This window comes from Tachysurus fulvidraco, chromosome 18 (genome assembly GCF_022655615.1).
Source record: "Tachysurus fulvidraco isolate hzauxx_2018 chromosome 18, HZAU_PFXX_2.0, whole genome shotgun sequence".
Lineage (NCBI taxonomy): Eukaryota > Metazoa > Chordata > Actinopteri > Siluriformes > Bagridae > Tachysurus > Tachysurus fulvidraco.
Window position 1 is genome coordinate 11,641,898 of NC_062535.1, and position 20,088 is coordinate 11,661,985.

Sequence of the window (20,088 nt, forward strand, 5' to 3'; positions counted from 1 at the left end):
TTTCAATCTAATAATATGCTTTAAAATGGACTGTATATTGAAAAAAGAGAACACATACTGTATGTTTTATTTGGGGGCGGGTTGAAGATTCGGTCAAAATTCTATTCACTGGTATTCTATTCTATTCATCTTCAAAAAGGTCTAGACAAATTACAACATTTATTGCAGTGTCTTAAAGATAATATGGTTTCTATACTGTAATGTTTTACATATTTAAAATATTTTGATATTTAGAGATTCAGCTGTGGGCGGAATTATAATCCCAATATTATAATTACAGATATAGAGACGTTTGTAAAAGTTATCAAGTACACTATTGTAAATTTGTAAATATTGTAATGGTCAAGATCTAAGTTATGTTTTTAGTTAATACCTCTTCATAAAACAGAACATTTACTTTTTAGAAAAGCTTTTCCAGGACAGAACCTTCTTGAGAAATCCTCTTTACATGAGTGTGTGTCCATATGTCTCATTGTCTCCAGGCTATTAGACTACACATCCCAGAGGATGCACTAAATCCTCCATTATAACCTCCTCTGATTTATTATCAAGACATGCAGCTTTGGCCAAACACTGGTCCCCTGTTTATCCAGGACATAGTCCAAACACTCCTGGGAGTCGTCATGCTGTAATGAAAAATGTAATGTAAGTGTGCAAGCACAGCAGTATACCTAGAGTAGTCAGGCAGGAGAGTATTGGGTTGGGAGTGCAGCAGCGTCTTGATCTCGTTAAAGATGCGCTTGCCCCAAGTGTCCAGCACGCGCGTCACACTCCGAACATTAGCCACGTTCACGTGCTCCGCTATCGTGAAAAGACGAGACCAAGCAGATAAACAATAACAAAGTTAAATGCTCACGCGTTAAGCAAGACTCCATGTAACCTCGAGTCAGAGGTCATGCAGATAATGAGATCATTAATTTGGTGTCCTCAAGTTTACTTTTGTTTCCTGTTGTTAGACTGCACAGCTGTAAAACTTACAAACTGGCAACAGACCACAATGTAGTTTTCAGTCATCAAAAATAATATCTGCTGGATATCTTTGAGGGATAAAATTCCTTTAGAAATTGGATTGAAAACACGTTTATTAGATTTCTGTCGCTATCATAAGTAACTTCAATAACTAAGGGCGAACTCATTATTTTAGATGAAAACATATTTAGACTTGTTCACTGATGATAATTAGCACTTTTAAAAATGATTAGTTGTGTGAATAGGCACACTGAGGGCTATAGAAAATGTACGCTTATGTTATCTCAGTTTTCTGAAAGAATTCATTAAAATCTGTAAATGAAGTACAAAAGCAATAAACAGTTTGGCCAAGATGTTGATTTCAGCAAACAATGGTCACAATTTAATCTTTAAGCAATGCCATAAATATATTTTTACATTTTTCCTGTTTGTAATTAATGTTATTATTAATTTATTAATTACAAATGTCAAAATTTTGTGCACAAACTGTAATTACTGTTACTTAAAAAACAGCAAGTTTTGTTTTCTTTTTCTTTTTTTTTTTGATAATGATTTTTTTTATGCAAATACCAAAAAGGTAGATTTTTTTTTAGTCTTTCTTTAGGTTTGTTGGTTTGTTACTGTATTAATTATTATGCCCTGTACATAAAGTGCTAATTAAATATTATGCTTAAATGTTTAAAATATTATTTCAGTATATTTTCCAAAGATTTCCATGCTGAAGAAATAAGAAAGACTAAGAAAAGTTAAGATGCAAGTTAAGGGGAAAGATTATACAATAATTTTAAAATGAGCATTTTATGTGAGTATTCAAATCTTATTCTTTACTGTAAAGGACATTTAACCCTATTTAACCTGGTAAATGTTGGCAAAAATACAAGTTACTCTACAATTTGGTACATCAAGTCATCGAGTGCTTTCCAAGAGATCATAAGATACACTGAAGCTAAAACATTCAGTAATCAGTGTGAAGACGCTTACAGTATGCTGCTTAAAAGCTTTTCTGGGCTTTTGCATCCTGAATAATCCTGAAACGTCAGGTCAGGTAATCAAAATTACTTCAGGGATTAGGTTAGGATTTCACCTGCCATAAAATAATGATGAGTTATACTGAGTTACTGAGGATTCTGAAAATAGTCTGTAATGTAAATATAATATTTGAAATATTGGATAAATTATTAATCATTGCCGGATGAATAGGACTTTAACAGCCTGTCAGTCTGTAGACTATTAATAAAAGATGGAATCAAGATGGAATGAAATCTTAAGGTCATATTTAAAATGTAGTTAAATAAATATAGAATTAAATCTAATCACTGCATACGAGTAGCTTTTGGATAGTTTGTGTATCAATATCTTTTCCTTTGTATCTTTTTGTGCTAGCCTGACTTTAAAATGCTAGAACCTTGTAACATTTACTAATAAGAGACCAAATTTATCTCTAGTTTTTGCATCTTCAAGCCCAAAATTCACAATGGGAAGAATTTCCCCATGCTGCTGTATATTGTACATCAAATATATTGTTCTTGTTAACCAGCATATAACTGAAGCGTGTAAGAACACACGACCGTCCTTGTTCGACCTCATGCGCATTTCTAAATGCGGAGCAGACATCAATGAGTCATTTGTAATTAAAATCTGATTGTAACATGGTATGAAAATGGGTCATTTGTAATTGTAATTTGATTTAGTAGAGCTATTGATAGTTCCGCAGTAACAACACAATTAGCATTTCGACCCTGAAGGACTGACTTTGAGACAGAGAAACTTAAGAGACGTTTATGTGCAGCACAGTACATTACATATTCATTCATTTTCTACCGCTTATCCGAACTCGGGTCACGGGGAGCCTGTGCCTATCTCAGGCGTCATCGGGCATCAAGGCAGGATACACCCTGGACGGAGTGCCAACCCATCGCAGGGCACACACACACACACACACACATTCACTCACGCAATCACACACTACAGACAATTTTCCAGAGATGCCAATCAACCTACCATGCATGTCTTTGGACCAGGGGAGGAAACCGGAGTACCCGGAGGAAACCCCCAAGGCACAGGGAGAATATGCAAACTCCACACACTCAAGGCGGAGGCGGGAATCGAACCCCCACCCTGGAGGTGTGAGGCGAACGTGCTAACCACTAAGCCACCGTGCACCCTACATTACATATTGTATTACAATAAGCTAATAAGCAAGATCCATACAATATGCTGTATCTGTTTATGTATAGCAAAAGGAACTATTGTGTCTTCAGCATTACATACAGTACACTGACATTACCAGATAATTACATGTATACAATTACATGCATTACCACTTGAGGAAACTGTGTTGAATGCAAAGTGACACATGAATGACACAGTTTTTAACACTATGTTAGCTCTATGTTTCCTGTCTTTTTTTTAACCCTTATGTACATGATGTATGAGCAAACAAGCTAGCATGATGCAACTGTGCTGCAAAATTGTTTACTAACAAGCAGGAACCTTAGAACCTTTAGCCTACATCTATTAAGTCAGTGACGTTTTCATTCTGACTAGTTACTACACCTTCTGAGTGTCCAATGCGGTATTTATTTATTTTTATTTTTACTGATCTTTAATATTTACCTCCTTCTCTGTAGTTCCAGGTGCCATAATCTTCCATCTCATTGCTCACTGCATGAGACGAAGCCAAAAACTTCAAGATGACAGCCAGCATCATTACTGTCCTTGTTGCCATGGGAATGGGCATGTCGGCTCAGAGGCCTGGAGAGAGTGGAGGGGGATTGCAAAAGTTTAACGGAAAACAGATTTGCACCTTTATCCTGCCAGTACCTCAGTCCAAGTGTTGGCAGGACGGTCAAGGGTGGTGGAGAGAAAAAAAGAAAGAGAGACACACATACACAGAGGAAGAGTGATTACAGATGCACAGAAGGAGATAAAAAGGAAGCATAGCAGAGCTAATAAGCCAACTTCATTGACCTGCGTGGCAAGCTTCACAGCGCAGACTGTCTCTAGGGACTTGCTGTCAACTGAAAGTATGAATGAGAAAAGGACTGAATTTTGTGCTGTTAGGATCACCCGGCTCTTAACTCATCGCTGTGGCGTTTCATATATTGGTGACACCATACTGCTAATTAACTCATTATAACTGCTGTAATGTCAACAAGGTGCATAAACAAACAGTTTCCTGAAAGCGTCTGACAAACGATCATCATTAAATAGTTGATGGTGCATTAGACTGAACACTCTTTCTCTCACACAAGCTACTTTAGGAAGAGCATTTCATCACATGAGACACTGATAGTGTACTGTAAAATAATTCTGGCTACTTATAATGTTTAGGAAAAAATGTGGAGATTATCCATTTTTTTGAGACAAAAATCTCAGATCATGATGAAAAAAAGAGCAATCAAGATGAAATAATAGTGTGAAAATGATTAGTCATGGTAACTCTTTGTAAATTTAAAATGTAGTTTCACAGAAGCACAAGTGTGTATGCATGCCGGATGGAAGAAAATGAAGGTGTCCATATGTTTATGTATCCTGATTTCATTCTACCTTCTTTTATGCTCCAAACCTGTGAAATGGATTTGGATCATTGTCAGAATACTCAAAATATGTTTTCTGTTCTAGTAAAAAAAAAAAACCAACAGCGTCTGTTTTCAAAGACACAAGAGAACAGCAAGAGCAAAGCAGAATGGAATGATGGCCTTGTGACTCTTGTAGTTCAATGGAAAGTAATTAGTTCATTTGAAGATTCAGAGAAAAGTCCAGTTGTTCAGGAGTCCCAGATGTTAAGAGCCTGGATAATACTGAGTGCCTTCTGCTTGTTAAGCCCATAAAGTGCTCAGTATTGATCACATCAGTGATGTGGGGTGTAAAGGGTAAAACTTTACATAAATCAGTAATCAGGGTGGAATGTAACTGGCACTGGGAACCGAAACAAAGTGAGTCAGTGCCATGATATTGCGCCAAATGGCCCCCGTCCCAGGACTTATAAAGACAAGGGCCCATATGGAGACTGTATCACAGTGTAAGAGTGCTGATCTAGAGTCGGTTTCCTACATCTCTGCAAGATGAATGTGTAATTTTGTGTTCACTGAAGGACAAAATCTGATCCAAGATCAGCTTTCTCACCCCAGGGGTGGTATTCATGAGAGTCTCACAAGAATGAGCAGCTGGTAGTATAGTTGTGCTCATTTGTAGAATAAAAAATAAACGTTCTTATAGACCCCTACACACACACACACACTTTAATGCAGTAATTTACAGTAATGAATCAGTTAAAGGCTAAGAGCCATATTCAGAGTTGAGGTAAGCATGTGATGAAGATTTAATATCGAAATCGTATGCATTGGAGTTCAGAACTTAAATGTAATTACAGGTTTAACTACAGAGTGGGACGTACAGTACGCACACGGGGTGGAGATTGAGTAAAGAGGAGAGAGGAGAAGTGATACTGTAAGTCCAGCCATTGTCTAACAGGTTATTGTAACCATAATATGTCATTAATGTGTTGTAAATACACACAAAAAACAAATTTTGAATGCGAATAAAGGCTAATATTAAAATATGACTTTATTAATGAATTAATAGTATTGTCACTTTAAAGTGCACAATTTATAATTTTTTAATGCATCTTTAACTGAGATATGTTTTATTACAAGGACTTCCTGTGGATGCTGATAGTAATATTATGAACACTACAGCAGACGGAGTAAAAAAGGAAATCTGGCAACCTTGGAGGCATGAATTACATGCAGGTGATTTTGCATAATCTGTAAGGAATTTTTAGCACCTGCAGGTTCATATAAAGTAACTTTTGGATCTTTCACTGAATATGATGACTGATTTTGAAAGGAAAGTTTGACATGGATTTATCAAAAGGGCTAGTGTGAAAAAAAAAGCCAAAAGTGATGCTCTGACACAGTAAGACTTGGCTGAAATAAAAAAAAGGGTGAAGAGACAGCAGGAGGGAAAATTCTAAAGTCAACAAAGAAGACCGTCAACATTTCTGGAAGTTGGAACAATTTAGAAATTAGGGCTAAATTGCAACTAAGGCTTTTAATTGAAACAATTATGTTGTACATAAGATTTGGTATCCATCATATCATAAGAAATGCTGGTACTACATCCCATCCCTCTAACAGGTTCTAGGATGTTTAATGTAATCAATGCCTAGGTTAGCAGAATACAGGGCAAGAAAAAGAATCTTTATAATTGTCATGTGAATCTTGACTGGTTATAGACGTTAGTCCACATACATTATTTTTGGACATTTTCTACAAGAACATCTGCAAATATTACAGCAATTATGAAGTCCACTTTTAAGAAAAAGGATATTTCTAAGTGCTGGTGCTATAAACTACAACAGGCAAACCAGATGCCATATAGACTCTGCTCCTAAACAAGACTTAATCATCATCTTTCCCAAAGACTCATCATATTGGCACATGCACTGCTGTCTGATGCCAAATATTACTAAGGAGATTGTGCCATGCAGATTGAAAAGTTTAACAGCAGAACCTAAAATACATTTAGACCTTGTCATGTAATGTTTATTTATCTTTATTGAAGTGAAAGAAGGAACAACATGCCTAAACCTTAGTATGATAGCATTAGAGAAGAAGATGTTTCTTCAGATAAACATTACACTTACACTTTTAGATGTTGATGATATTCTTCCGCTGGTTCTCTTACACCTGCTTCCAGACTTTTTTCAGTCAAAATCAGATGTTTTTCTGTTTTCCTTCTGTCCAATGTTTTAAGTCTCTCTCCTGTTTTCTCTTTTTCCTTTCTGAATTGTTGTCTATCTCTTGTTTGTTCTCCTCCCTCTTTTCTAATCAGCAGTAATGTGATTTTAGGTAGAGCTATGCCCTACTTGTTTTTATGTGGGATAGAAAGTATTCAATCTCTCTCTCTCTCTCTCTCTCTCTCTCTCTCTCTCTCTCTCTCTCTCTCTCTCTCTCTATCTCTCTCTCTCTCTCTTTTCATCCAGCTGTGTCCAGATGGGAAATTTTTACACTTCCTGCTTTTTTTTTTTTGCCCTTCCCAACACACACACACACACACACACACACACACACACACACACACACACACACACACACACACACACACACACACACACACACACACACACACACACACATGCTGTCAGATCTACCGCAATCATATGATTAAAAGTTTATAAAAGTATTAATGCCTATCATTTCTTTTTGAAGAACTTTTTATATGATAGAGGTACAAATATAATTCAGCACAGCAGTTTATATCTAGATCAGATTATTAGAGTATATAAAGTCTTATATAATCAAAAGTTTCAGACAGTTACTAGCTGGATCAGTACATTTAACCGATATATTGGGTCCATGTTCAAGACAGTTTACAGATATCTACACATATAGATAGTTGATAGAAGGATATTATGAAACTGTAAATATTGTTTTATCCCTGACATCCAGATGTTATTTCTCCTTTGGTCTCTCTCTCTCTCTCTCTCTCTCTCTCTCTCTCTCTCTCTCTCTCTCTCTCTCTCTCTCTCTCTCTCTCTCTCTCTCTCTCTGTGATGTGTTTTCATTGAATTTATGAGATCAGTCTTGGCTTCTTTGCTACTTGCTCTGCTCTGTTTCTCATTAAGCACGACGCATTCATCACTGCAGCTGCATTCCTTCCTTACTCTATAACACACTCAGGCGATAGAAAGTGAGCCAAAGTGCCTGATATCTAACCCATGTGTGTGTTATACCTTGTTATAATATGATTTTAGAATATTATGATCCTAAAATAGCAATAGAAATAGAAATATAATAGAAATCATTACTTTCTGGGGAAGCAGAAAGAACAGACTCTCATTTCTTACATTATTACAACTTTTCAAGTCAGACTGCACAAATAAATTGTCACCAAATGAGAGGAAATAGAATTCTGATATGAAATTATTCAGATCTTTATTAACTGTATGATATATTTATCAACCATAAGCAGGAATAGGGACAGTAACCCAGTGACATAAAGGCGATACTTCAGCTTTGTTTAAGCTCTTAAACTTACCTGTAACTTATGTCATTAAAACAGACATGTATTTCAACATGTTCCACTGTACTGAACGACCTGCTGAAATTTAGTTGATGATAAAAGACAAATTGTCCTTTTTAAATGTTGCTTATAAATATTGTATAAGAGAAATTTAAAACAGCCATAACCAAAATACTTACTAAATTACTAAAGCTGTTTTTATGTATAACCCATAATATTTTCCTGACAGTTATATTCACGTGCTTATTCTAAACATTTTACCAAAAAACATTGCTTGTGTTGAGTATTTTCAACATATATTGATTAATGGATTTATTTTTTTTTTTAATTTTTAATAAGAACATTTATTCAGCATTTTTGGAAGGAGTCTCCATTGTCAATTATCTTTAATTTTGTAAAGTTAATTAAAGTTTTCTGCCACTTAAGGACAAAAATCTGCATTTTGGATTTTCTCATCTGACAAGCTGCATGAACTTAAGAAACTATAAGAAAAGAGCGAGAGAGTGGTGAGTTTTCTTTTAGTGATAAGACAAAATAACTTTTATGTAGTAATTTAACAGATGTTTCAACAATGTTGAGCTATAAAACTGTAATCACTGGCAAATTGTTTTATCAGAGGAATACAATTCTTTGAGACATGCTGTTATAGAAATATAATCAAATTCACAAATCTGTTAAAACTAAATAGAGCAGATTGGGGCAATAATGGCTAGTTCTCAATGTGCTAATTTTTACTTGTAAGTTTTGGCCCCCTGCTGGGATGACAGGCTTTTTGAAACATATTTTGCGTTAATACACCGGCGCCACCCAGTGGTTGAATTCAGAACAACAGTTTATATTATTTTACACTTACGACACTTGACTCCTCTTATATAAATATTTCAACCAAAGGCTCTGTTTGTATTAAATGTCCTATTTCTTTATATTTTGTTTCAGGTACTTAGATGCACGTAAAGGGTCAGTGTGATTACATGTGGGAAATTCAGGACTGAGTAAGACTAAGCATTTTATACGTTATGTCACAACTTCCTGTAAATGTTGCAGACACAGTCTTTCTGACATTGCAAGAGATTAGAAACAGTCTGATCACAACAAGAGTGTCTGACAAGAAGTTAGGTATTTAAGATATTTCCTGCTCATTATTATACAGTAGCAGGGACAAAATGCCTACAACACAGTTTGGAGTGCTCTGGATTTTGCTGTTATGTTGCTGTCATAAGAGTGAAGGTATGTTTATTGCCTTTTCTTGTGTTAGTTATCCAATCAGTATCAATGCTGGGAAATATGATGATTATGATAATAATAAGAGTGCATATAGCAACAATGTCAGCGCTGTATAATATCTGTATAATGTAATATACACTTCTGTTTAATACATTACATTATACAGATATTATACAGCACTGACATTGTTGCTATAGATGATTGGAGGTTAATATTTGTACAGTATGATTATTTCCCTCAGATTTTCTGTATTAAATATGTAAGCTTTTTAGCACTTATTTATGTATCGTATAAAACTTGAGGGTTTTTTAAGGCTTTTAAGGTGTAGCATTGCCATTTTGTTGTCAAATAGCTTCCATTGCATGATATGGTAATGATATAATTAACATGATATGATAATGATATCTTTGCCCTTATATTAAATTTCTAACCATTGCTAAAAACATTAGTCCTTATACCAAGTTCACAGATTTTAAAACTCTTTAACAGAAAACACAATAAGCCCAACAGCTCTGTACTTTTTTATTTTCTACCAGCAGAAAAACATTGCACGTTCACAGCCAAATTTTGCAGAGTTTTCAAACTTTATTCAAAACAAATAATATTCTAGTGCATAGCCAAATGGTTAACGATTTGGATGTTAAATTAATTGAGATGAGCTAAGTATCAAATTGTTTGATAAAATGACATGACATGATGACGGCTACATGATTTTGCACTTCTGGTAGATGCCAAACTGCATTTCGTTGCTGTGTACCTGTACAATGCAATGACAATAAAGTTGTATCTATCTATCTATGTCATTTCAACCATATAAAGCTAGTACAGTACAGAGTGAAATCTTGCCTGTGTACAAACAGTTCAATGTGTACAATACACTCCAAGAGACTACACTCCAGTACAGTAGTGTAAACAGAGCTCCAACCAGTATACAGTTTTCGTATAATGACAAAATCAAAATCCTTAAAAGGGCTACAGGGAATATTCAAACATTTAAGTCAGAGAGACATTATTTTCACAGCTTGTGCAGAAATATCATACCCTAAAATCCCAAATCAGCTGATATAGTTTCATGCTATAGCCAGTTTTACAGTACATAGTAAAGAAGACATGCATTGGGGCAACACAACATATCATCATTTCCCTGCAGTGACTTTACTCTTTCCTCTTTGTGTGGAGGTCTGCAAAAAAAAAAACCCCTGTTGGATGTCACTGTAGCTGATTTCAGTTAAACAGTCCAAAGTGATGAAAATCATTTTGTTTTGGTTTTTTTTTCCAAAAATGGGTTTTGCCTAACTGCCTAATTCTATTTTTACTAAAATGACGTAACTGCTATTTTTTGTCTTTCTAACAGACGCTTGCTTAATAGATTCCATTTTTAATGATATACTGTAAACCCCAGCTGTCAAATTATTTGCAATTCATACATGCCATCACTTATGCTTTAGAGACAACAGCAGATAACACTGTAATGTTTGAGTTAGAATAAAAATGGAAACAGAACACACAGAACTCATGGAGTTACTGCAGTCAGCAATTAAGAACAATCTGAAAGCAAACAGTAATTATAGAATCCAAGAATGATTATGAGGAAGCTCGCGTCATCAAATTTACCTCAAGTCATAAGACTGGGTTATAAAACCTTATATAATGACTAATGTCAGAAGTTCACTAGTGAAGAGTTTTTTCCTTATCACCACATATACTCTTACTTACCATTTTATAAGGACCCCCTGTACATCTCTTCATTTATGAACAGATCCTTCTCTCTATCATCTCTATCATTTTTTGGAGAACCTGAGGCTTCTTCAGACACCCCATCAGTGGACCTCTTTGTGTTCTTTCTCTTTCAGCTAAACTTGTTCTCAAGCACCGAACCAGCATGGCACTGGCAGGGGAAACAGTCACCAACATGCTTGAAGTCACCATCCAAGCTAACAGCACTGGGCATCCTATTAAGTGTTTCCATAAGGGTCATAAAGTATGGGAACACCCCACTGATTATAAAGCATCTGTTTCTCCACAACAAAAAGATTTGCCAGTAAATATCACCATGCATAACAGCTCATGCTCTGGAGAATACCACTTTGAATACATGAATGAGAAGGTGTATTGGTTTGTCCGTGTACGAGGTGAGTAAGCAGCGTCTAACCTCCTGGCCATATTGATAATGATATTGACATCAGTTTTGGCTTCAGTTATTAATCATTTTGTAAATTTTCACACATAATTGCTCTTAAAAGTTTAGACATTGTTATTAATGCATATGTTCCAGAAGCATGGGTGTGTGAAGTGTGGCATAATATATCAGATCAAATTTGGAGGCTGTGTTTAACTGCTTTGTTTATTACTTTTGTGTTTGGAAGGAATAGGTATGTTTAAGATCGAGCAGCATCTCTTCTACATTCAAACCAGTTTTTCCATTAGGTGTTTCAGACAGAAGAAAGACAGACATATAGACAGAATAAAATGATGCTTTTTAGACTTAACCCATATAAAAACAGAAAATTATTGAGCTGGTTCATTGCTACAGTCTCTTGAGTAATCTGAAAGCTTCTGAAGTTAAACCACTTCCAAAGATCAATATCACAACATCCTGAAACCTGCCTGCTTTTTTTGTCTCTTTATTCATGTCTGTCTGTCTCTCTTTCTCAGATATGGGTTATCAGCCACATCCTAAGATTTTTGTCCCTATGCTGGCTGTCTTCAATGTTCTGCTGCTGCTTCTCAGCATCATTGGATCAGTTTATATCTGCATGTGGTACAAGGTAATAAAGTCACACTAAAAGTCAAATTAATATTATAGTCCTCATAAGCAAATATTTAATGCATTGGCCTGTAGTCATATTACACCACTCATTATTAAAACCCTTTGGGACATGTGTTATAAAAATAATCAAAAACAGGATTGTGTAATGTAGCTCAAAACATCCTCTCTTCTCTCCTCTATCTTTCCTATAGTAAAAAAAAAAAAAAAACCTAAAAGATACAGCCTTACATCTGATGGTTGCAAATTTTGACATTAACAGAAAACCTTTCCTGTGTTGCCAAATTCATGATTCTTTGCCATTTCAGTCCAAAAGACACTGAAAAGGTGTTTTCAATGTAATTCTCATTACTACATTAAACTTAATTCTTGACAAGATATTATACTGAACTACATTACATAAGCTACTAAACTGTGTGTGTGTATATATATATATATATATATATATATATATATATATATATATATATATATATATATATATATATATATATATATATTTATAAAAATGTAAACCCAGTTCTCTGAATCAGCATCATACTTCTAAACTGCTTCAATGTAATATTTCTTGTAGAATCATTTCCCGTCTGAAGGAGATGAACATAACGTGAAAGTCAAGGAAAAAAAAAAGAATACAGTTGCAACAGAAGGAACTACGTCTGATTCATTGTACACGGTGAGACTGAACTTCACGCTCATTTTTGTCTATGTATTATTATAAACTGCTTAATTCAGATCAACCCAAATACACACTATAATTACATGATATCAGATTCAATAGAAAATGTGATCAGTGATGTTATGTTTAATGCCACGATTCAAAGCATTGAATATATGAACACACAAATAGAGATAGAGGACTTTTTATGCTTCATGAAACAGGAATTTACATTTCCAAAACCACTGACCCAACATCTGAATTTTTATTTTGCTGAGTATTGCTGTTTTCCCTCTAAAATGCCTCAACACATTAGAAATATATGTACAGAATTGCTCAATGTTTCAGTTGTCTCTAGATTTTCTTTTATAAAAAGCAAGGGGGGGTTATGGGTTTATTTCCTGGATAATTAATGGTTATTAGCTTCTATCAATTTTGTATTTGAATTCCTTTCTGATAGGGAAGTTCTATTCTTGCAGAGATACAAATAAAAAAAACTAATTGTTTTCAATTGAAAGCATTGTTAAAATAAAATGAGTAACCATAGTATGACTTTACATGTAACAATATGGTGCTTCATTCTCACTCAAAACCCAGGCTCTTGAAAACAGGACTGCCTCCGTTTATGAGGTGCTGAATGTCGATGAAGCCACGGGAGCAAGTGCAAAGTGTCAAACATCAAAGAAAACGGTAGGATCGACTCAAAAGTCAGGATGTATTAGCATATTTGAGTGCTAGTGAATTCAGGAAAACTGGGTTAATTAAACTTACCTGGCTTAACTAAACTTTCTTTTTTTCTGGTGTGATAGGTGAAAGTATGAACCTACTGTATGTTAGTACTGTAATGCTTGAGAGAAGAAGTGCCTGAAATAACATGACTTAATTTCCGTGACATCATATTAGATGGTTTGGCTAGCAGCAAACAGTAAGCTTGATATACCGAAAAATATTTCAAACATTTACATTTACATTTACATTTACATTTACAGCATTTGGCAGACACCCTTATCCAGAGTGACGTACAGAAGTGCTTAAATCTCTAACATTGAATACATTAATGCTGGTTCACTAGGTTACATACTTAAGATACCACGAGTTTAAAACATTTGTTCAAAGTTACAATCAAAAATTGTCAATGTTTTTTTTTAATGTAAAAGATAAGGAAAGAAGTGCTAGTTGAAGTGTTTCCTGAATAAGTTGGTCTTCAATCGCCCCTTGAAAATAGCCAGTGACTCAGCTGTCCGGACCTCTAGGGGAAGTTCATTCCACCACCTTGGTGCCAGAACAGAGAAGAGTCTTGTAGTATACTTGCCTCTTACCCTGAGAGATGGTGGAACCAGTCGAGCAGTGCTGGTAGATCGGGGGTTGCATTTAATAAGATGTACTTCTGTATCAAATTAAATATAAAGTTAGTTCTATATTTAAACATTTTCAACAGTAGAGTTTGTGTTAATGGATTTTAAAATGCAATAAGTGCAGAGAGAAAATGTTGAAAGAATTTAATGGAAGCATGAAACATCTCACAGCCATTATTAAAATGGTGCACTAATGGATTCCTTTGCATTAAATGGTGTTTTTATGGAACATCTTAATAACAAGATGTAGACTATTATATACTAGTTAGCATGCACAGATTTTCCTTAGTGCATTGTGTTTGTAATATTCATTTTAGGAAGTGATGAAGTTCTGATAGAGTGGAGAGTGATGTAGACAGAGATGAAGAGTGATTTTTTAAATCTAAAAAAAATTATATAATTTTTTTAAATATATTATCAATTATCACTGTCTACTCTGATCTTACAATATTGCAGAATGATGATGTAATTATAGAGATGTCCTTTTTTTTGTAAATACACAATTAAATAAGGTTTTAAAGATGTCAGTAAGGTTGAAAAATGTCAGTAAGGTTGAATCTAAAATCAGTCCATTTTGAACAGACAAAAATAATGCTTCTCCAGAATATGACATAAACATGTTTTCTTAACAATGTTAAAAAGTCAACATACTGAGAATTTCATCAGTATATCTAAAGCTAAGACCATGCAAAAATTAAAAAAATCTATCTAAATTCACCTTGTATTGTGTTTTATGGTTGGAAATCTTATATCAACCTTTTTCTGATGTATTTCCATTATTTCTTTTTCAGGCCAAGCCTTCACCTGTAGAAGAGGGGGTATTTGAATCTGTTTATGAAAACCTGTGATTAGATATTATTTGTATATACAAATGACATTTCTTTACATGATGTATAAAATCTATAACACTGATGTGTACAGCCTGTCACTTTTTATACAAAAGGTTTCAATAAAAAAATATCTAAACTCTACAAAGACCATAAACGTTCTGCTTATGTCTACAATTGTCTTGAACAAACAACATATTGTTAAAGTAAAAGCTCAGTCAAACATGATAAGTTTTGCAAGACTATTTTGTGTACTGTAGTTTGCTTTTTACTTTGCAGCTACAAACAAATGTTGCCATCAAAAAGGAGAAGTTTGTAGCTGATCTGAAGTAGTCTTATGATCGCGTGTGGCCAGTTTGGGGAAGGAAATGAGTTGACAATGTGAAAGGTTTTCCCAAGCTTCTACATGCATACAGCTATGGTTCTACGAATGAAAAATCTGGCTACTTCTGAACTATTCGTTTGCACAGCAAAACACTAGTTGATGCCTCATTAATTCCTCTCTCCTGCATCCTTCAGCATGTGGCATGGAAATCAAGTACTTTAAACGTGAAGCGTTTATCTTAAACCGTATCCATAGGAGTCATGGGAACGAGGAGATTTTTTTTTGTTTGTTTCAAATACACACAATTCTTTTATGTAACAAGTGCAAATAACATTCAGTCAAGAAACTACAAAATATGCAATATAAAAATATGTACATATGTGTATATTGTATTATATTTTTTATAAGTACTGTATATATAAGTGTCTGCCATATGCAGAAAATAATAATAAAAAAAATACAATCCGAAAATGTATTAAAAGATTATCTGGATGTTTTGGACAACAGTCCATCACCTATAGAATAACACGCAACCAAACTGCTTTTGAGGCTGCATGAAGTAAAACAATATAAAGCTCATATTTAAAATATTGATGAGTTATATACATATAAAACCATATGTGATTAAATATCCAAACAGTTAAACAGCCATGTTAAGACTGTATCACCATACACAGCCTAATTTCCAGCAATGTGCGTTTGTTTTTGGGTTTTTTTAATCAGTAATGCGTGCAATTGCATTCACCAATGCAAGCAGTAACAGTGCATATTTTGTTAAACACATTTGAACACAAATTAAGTTGCAGAGAGGTTTATTAGGGTACAGCTGCAACTCTCCATAGACTAATAATCATAATAATAGTGAAGTTCGTCTCTGCTAATATGGCGAGGGCTTTGACGTCAGAAAACAGTTAGCAACAGCGGCTAAGGCGTCGGCTGTTCACTGAGGTAAGTGATCCTAACCAATTAGAATAGACCAGCGTGACATGACAGCCAATAGGAACACAGGATTTAGATATGATAATTGTACCAACAATGGCGGCGGAAGGAGATTTTCTGACGCGTTATCGCGCAGTGTCAAACAAGCTGAAAAAGTAAGGCTCTGTGTTTGCGAGATAAACGCTGCGTAATAGTTTAACTTTAATTTAACAGTTAGTTAAGCTTATATCACACAATCGCTGATGTTGCAATGGTAACGCAGTAAAGTTATCGGTAGTTGCTTAGCTGCCAAAGCTAATCTAGCTAGCTGTTTTGCTAGATATTTACACTTTCCGGTTTATAATAACAGTATGTTGGTGTTATTTTTAAGTCCCTAAAGACACGTCATTAATATTGCATTAAAAATAATTCCTTTAATTATGCGACTTTTGGCTAATTTGAGGAAGGTTTGCTGTTAGTTTTTAGCCTACATGAATGGTGTAAAACTTGATTTATCTTATATAATTAGCTAAATTACAGTTATGTCGACCTTAACGCTATATTTATGTGTTTTGTTTTTTGTTTGTTTGTTTGTTTGTTTGTTTTTTTCATTTTCAAAGACGTTTTCTTAGGAAGCCTAACGTCGCAGAAGCAAGTGAGCAGTTTGGTGAGTTACTTTAGATACCCAGAGAAGTCCATTCATTTAACACTTAAGATATATTTTGCTAAAAATATATACACTGGCTAACTTGTTTTAAAGGTTAGAGTAAAACCGTATCTGATTTATTAAATAGATTGTTTCTCTCTATCCAGGGCAGTTGGCTAAAGAGCTCAAACAGCAGGACTGCCTTCAGTATGCAGCCTTCTGTAATTTGGCAATGGCTCGGTGAGTATTCACACACACACACACAGGAGGACAGACTGACAGTGTGATACAAGACACAGGAGGACAGTCTGACACGAGACACACAGGAGGACAGTCTGACACGAGACACACAGGAGGACAGTCTGACACGAGACACACAGGAGGACAGTCTGACACGAGACACACAGGAGGACAGTCTGACACAAGACACACAGGAGGACAGTCTGACACGAGACACACAGGAGGACAGTCTGACACGAGACACACAGGAGGACAGTCTGACACGAGACACACAGGAGGACAGTCTGACACGAGGCCCACTGTGTGTCAGGCTGACAGTCTGATACATGACACATGTAACACTATTAATAGTTGTGTTGCGCAAAATCAGAATTATCTATCTATCATCATGAATTATCTATTCTATCATCATGAAACCCCACTCAGTACTGATACTGAAATTTATGTCACTAAGTGTAGAAAAAACTGCACTATGCAGTTAAATTACATCTCATTTAGAATCATGCTTAATTATTATGATTGCTTATGTACTTGTTGCTCTCAGCATGCTGTATTAAAACAAACCTCATTATCTTCCCCCTAGGTGTGAGCAGACTCTCTTCAATGCCCCAGGGGAGGCTCTAGCTCTGACTGATGCTGCCCGACTCTTTCTAGCCTCTGAGCAGGAGACCCGAGCTCTGCACGCCCCGGGATTTGATGAGCATCTGCAGGCTGCACTCAACTGCTACAGCTTTGCCATAAAGGTAACATTCGTGTTTTGCATTCTTGTTCACTTGTTTAATACACATGAAGAGCCTTAAACAGATATGCTAAAGTTTCTGAGCTCCTACACCTGGGATGAAAAGAAGTAATGTTTTACAGGTTTATATTGAAATGAATCAGCCGGTCATGGCTGCCAGTCTCTCCCTTGAACTTGGAAAAGCACTCAAGGCAAGAATTTTTAGCTGGACATTTGTGTAAGAATGTTTTCCTTTGGAGGATATGTGTAGGTCCATCATTTATGTGTGATGTGTGTTCAGGAGATGAATAAGCCAGGTGAGGCTATCATGCACTTTCAGAGAGCTGCAGAGCTTCAGTCACAGATGCCTATTGAGGCTTTGTTGTCTTATGGAGAGATGGCTTCCTGCAAAATACTGAGCCGTGAGTACCATGAGAGCTCAGAAAAACCGAGACGTGCCACAATTAACCCCATACATGTTGGTCATGGAGTTCTTACATATTTATTCAACTGTCAACTTTTATTTTTTCACTTTGCCCTTTTTCTAAATGCTATGGAGCTGCCAGATAAAGTCATGTGGTATTTGATTAACAGGTGATTATGACGGTGCGCTGGCTGTCCTTTCGGAAATGCAGGCCATGTGTCAGGAAAGAGGGCTGCAGCTTCCTGGAACAAATACCCCTGTCGGTAAGCAGAGTAAACTCTTACAAAATGACTGGATCTTTAGCCATGTTAGATAAATATTGTTTCACCAGATCTTTACCTCACTTATAGGCATACAGTTATCCCCTGTACCCTGTTTAATGCAGCATGTGCTTATTACATATGATGCAGGCTTTTTATAAGGGTGTACTTCTCGTACTACAATATAGCAGCAAAGGTATAGGGAAAGGGAGTATATATTTTAATAAAAATTTGAATGAGTATAAATGAGGAAACTTTGGGCCACACAGGGATTGGGGAATCACTCATATACCATGGTGGTTTTGTAACAATTGACAGTGGTGTTCACTTCCTCAGGTGTGTTTATGGATATAGTAGCCAAGTGTGAAATCTCCAGAGTACTTCTGCTCATGCTGCTTGAGGTAGGCCCAACTATTTCATTCTTAGATGAAGTCACTAATCAGCATAATGTTCTACTAAATTATTAGTCACATTATTAGTTTAGGACTTTTTAGCCATTATGAGATCTTGATTCACTTTTTTAGCATCCTTCTGGATATCTATTATATAAGCATATCATTTCAAAAAGTACTGCTTTTTATTTGCATTGTTAGTACTGTACTGGAATTTGTCATGTTTAAAAACTAAATTATGAGTAGATTAATTGATTGTGTTAATTTGCATATTTCTGTATGTCAGCCTCCTCCACAGAAGCTATTGCCAGAGCACGCACAGACACTAGAGAGGTACGCCTGGGAGTCTTTTGACTCGCACAGTCAAGGTAAGATTTATGCTTTTTATCACATTTGTGTTATTTGTTTTGGTAATTTGGTAGATTCGTTTTTACTGATGTGTTTCAGTGACTGAACATAGGTTTTTGTCTCTTTAGTTAACTTCCTTACAGAAGATGTCTTCCTCCTCTTGCAGTCTGTGGTGGTAAGTTATAATAATTAATAATAATAAATGGACTAGGAGGTCCACTGTATGTGATGTGGATAATATGCACTTATTTGATACTTGTTGCTGTTGCCTTTTCTGTTGATGTCCGTGTATTTGGTGTATTTATTTTAAATTTGACAGAAAAAAAATACATCTGTTTTGTCCATCTGCCATCTAGTGGCCATTGTTTGTATCTACAGCACAAAATTTATAATCATGACATTTTCCTTTTAAAATGTGATCAATTCATTGTGTGATGATGATATAGGGGCAGTGACTGGTATTATTAATATTGATTTGTAGATGGCATGTCAGGAAAAAGATATTGAATCTCTCAAATCTCTCCAGACAGAATTATGGTGAGTTGGGTGAAGATTACTACTAATTTTTTTTTGTTTTTAAAAATAAGTGGAAACATGGTGTATTATAGTTTTTGGGGGGTTTTTTTCTTGCTCTGCAGGCCTCACCTCTCTGCTGAACAGAATCACCTCTTGCATCTCATTGTGCAGGAAAGAATGAGCCCCTCTGGTCAGGGGGTTTAGTTCATATCTACACACAACCATGAGGAATCACTCAGTGTCTGCTTCCACTGCCTGGTGTGTCGTGTACAGAAAGACTGCACTAAGGCTATGGCATAGCTAGAACTGAATATTCGTATTACACTTGAATATTTTATTTCTTAATGTCGTCCTCCATTAATTTTCATTGCACTTTACTATTTTTATAATTTTTAGTATTTACTGTTATATTAAATCTGTTGTGCATTCGATGTAAATAAATTCAAGCATTTAATCATGTTTGTTCAATTAT

At 35.4% G+C, this 20,088-nt stretch overlaps 3 protein-coding genes across 5 annotated transcripts in view; 2 read left to right on the forward strand and 1 right to left on the reverse strand.

Annotated features, from left to right (window-relative positions):
- The window catches only part of si:ch211-243a20.3 (uncharacterized protein LOC100151507 homolog), a 9,481-nt gene extending 2,558 nt beyond the window's left edge, over positions 1-6,923 (reverse strand). The window contains exons 1-3 of the mRNA XM_047802926.1: positions 6,620-6,923; positions 3,586-3,723; positions 672-801 (exon numbers count right to left, since the gene is read on the reverse strand). Coding sequence (XP_047658882.1) covers positions 672-801; positions 3,586-3,709 — 254 coding nt within the window. The 5' untranslated portion in view covers positions 3,710-3,723; positions 6,620-6,923. The remainder of the gene's footprint in view (positions 1-671; positions 802-3,585; positions 3,724-6,619) is intronic.
- A 2,134-nt stretch (positions 6,924-9,057) lies between these two features.
- On the forward strand, positions 9,058-14,979 carry si:ch211-243a20.4. The gene is made up of 6 exons (XM_027155941.2): positions 9,058-9,225; positions 11,076-11,354; positions 11,878-11,990; positions 12,564-12,665; positions 13,245-13,337; positions 14,794-14,979. Exons 1-6 carry the CDS (start codon positions 9,162-9,164, stop codon positions 14,848-14,850), a joined length of 708 nt encoding a protein of 235 aa, XP_027011742.1. The 5' UTR covers positions 9,058-9,161; the 3' UTR covers positions 14,851-14,979.
- A 714-nt stretch (positions 14,980-15,693) lies between these two features.
- f8a (coagulation factor VIII associated) lies at positions 15,694-20,073 on the forward strand. Of its 3 annotated transcripts, none has more exons than XM_047803297.1 (12): positions 15,694-16,248; positions 16,667-16,739; positions 16,886-16,958; positions 17,542-17,701; positions 17,820-17,888; positions 17,978-18,098; positions 18,271-18,363; positions 18,697-18,761; positions 19,039-19,120; positions 19,229-19,275; positions 19,627-19,637; positions 19,739-20,073. In XM_047803297.1, the coding sequence occupies exons 1-12, from the start codon at positions 16,141-16,143 to the stop codon at positions 19,818-19,820; spliced, it is 984 nt and encodes a 327-aa protein (XP_047659253.1). In that variant the 5' UTR covers positions 15,694-16,140; the 3' UTR covers positions 19,821-20,073. The 3 variants fall into 3 exon arrangements, with proteins under 3 accessions (XP_047659253.1, XP_047659252.1, XP_027012308.1); XM_047803296.1 differs by having other exon boundaries at positions 15,707-16,248; positions 19,582-19,637; XM_027156507.2 differs by having other exon boundaries at positions 16,135-16,248; positions 16,693-16,739; positions 19,582-19,637.
- The last annotated feature ends 15 nt before the right edge of the window (positions 20,074-20,088 follow it).

Bases quoted from the DNA above. Each gene is read 5' to 3' on its own strand.
- f8a (XM_047803296.1), top strand. From the start codon at position 16,141: ATGACAGCCAATAGGAACACAGGATTTAGATATGATAATTGTACCAAC. The intron at 16,740-16,885 runs GTGAGTTACTTT...CTCTCTATCCAG, and splicing joins AGAAGCAAGTGAGCAGTTTG to GGCAGTTGGCTAAAGAGCTC. The intron at 17,889-17,977 runs GCAAGAATTTTT...ATGTGTGTTCAG, and splicing joins AACTTGGAAAAGCACTCAAG to GAGATGAATAAGCCAGGTGA.
- si:ch211-243a20.4 (XM_027155941.2), top strand. From the start codon at position 9,162: ATGCCTACAACACAGTTTGGAGTGCTCTGGATTTTGCTGTTATGTTGC. The intron at 9,226-11,075 runs GTATGTTTATTG...TTTCTCTTTCAG, and splicing joins TTGCTGTCATAAGAGTGAAG to CTAAACTTGTTCTCAAGCAC. The intron at 12,666-13,244 runs GTGAGACTGAAC...CTCAAAACCCAG, and splicing joins CGTCTGATTCATTGTACACG to GCTCTTGAAAACAGGACTGC.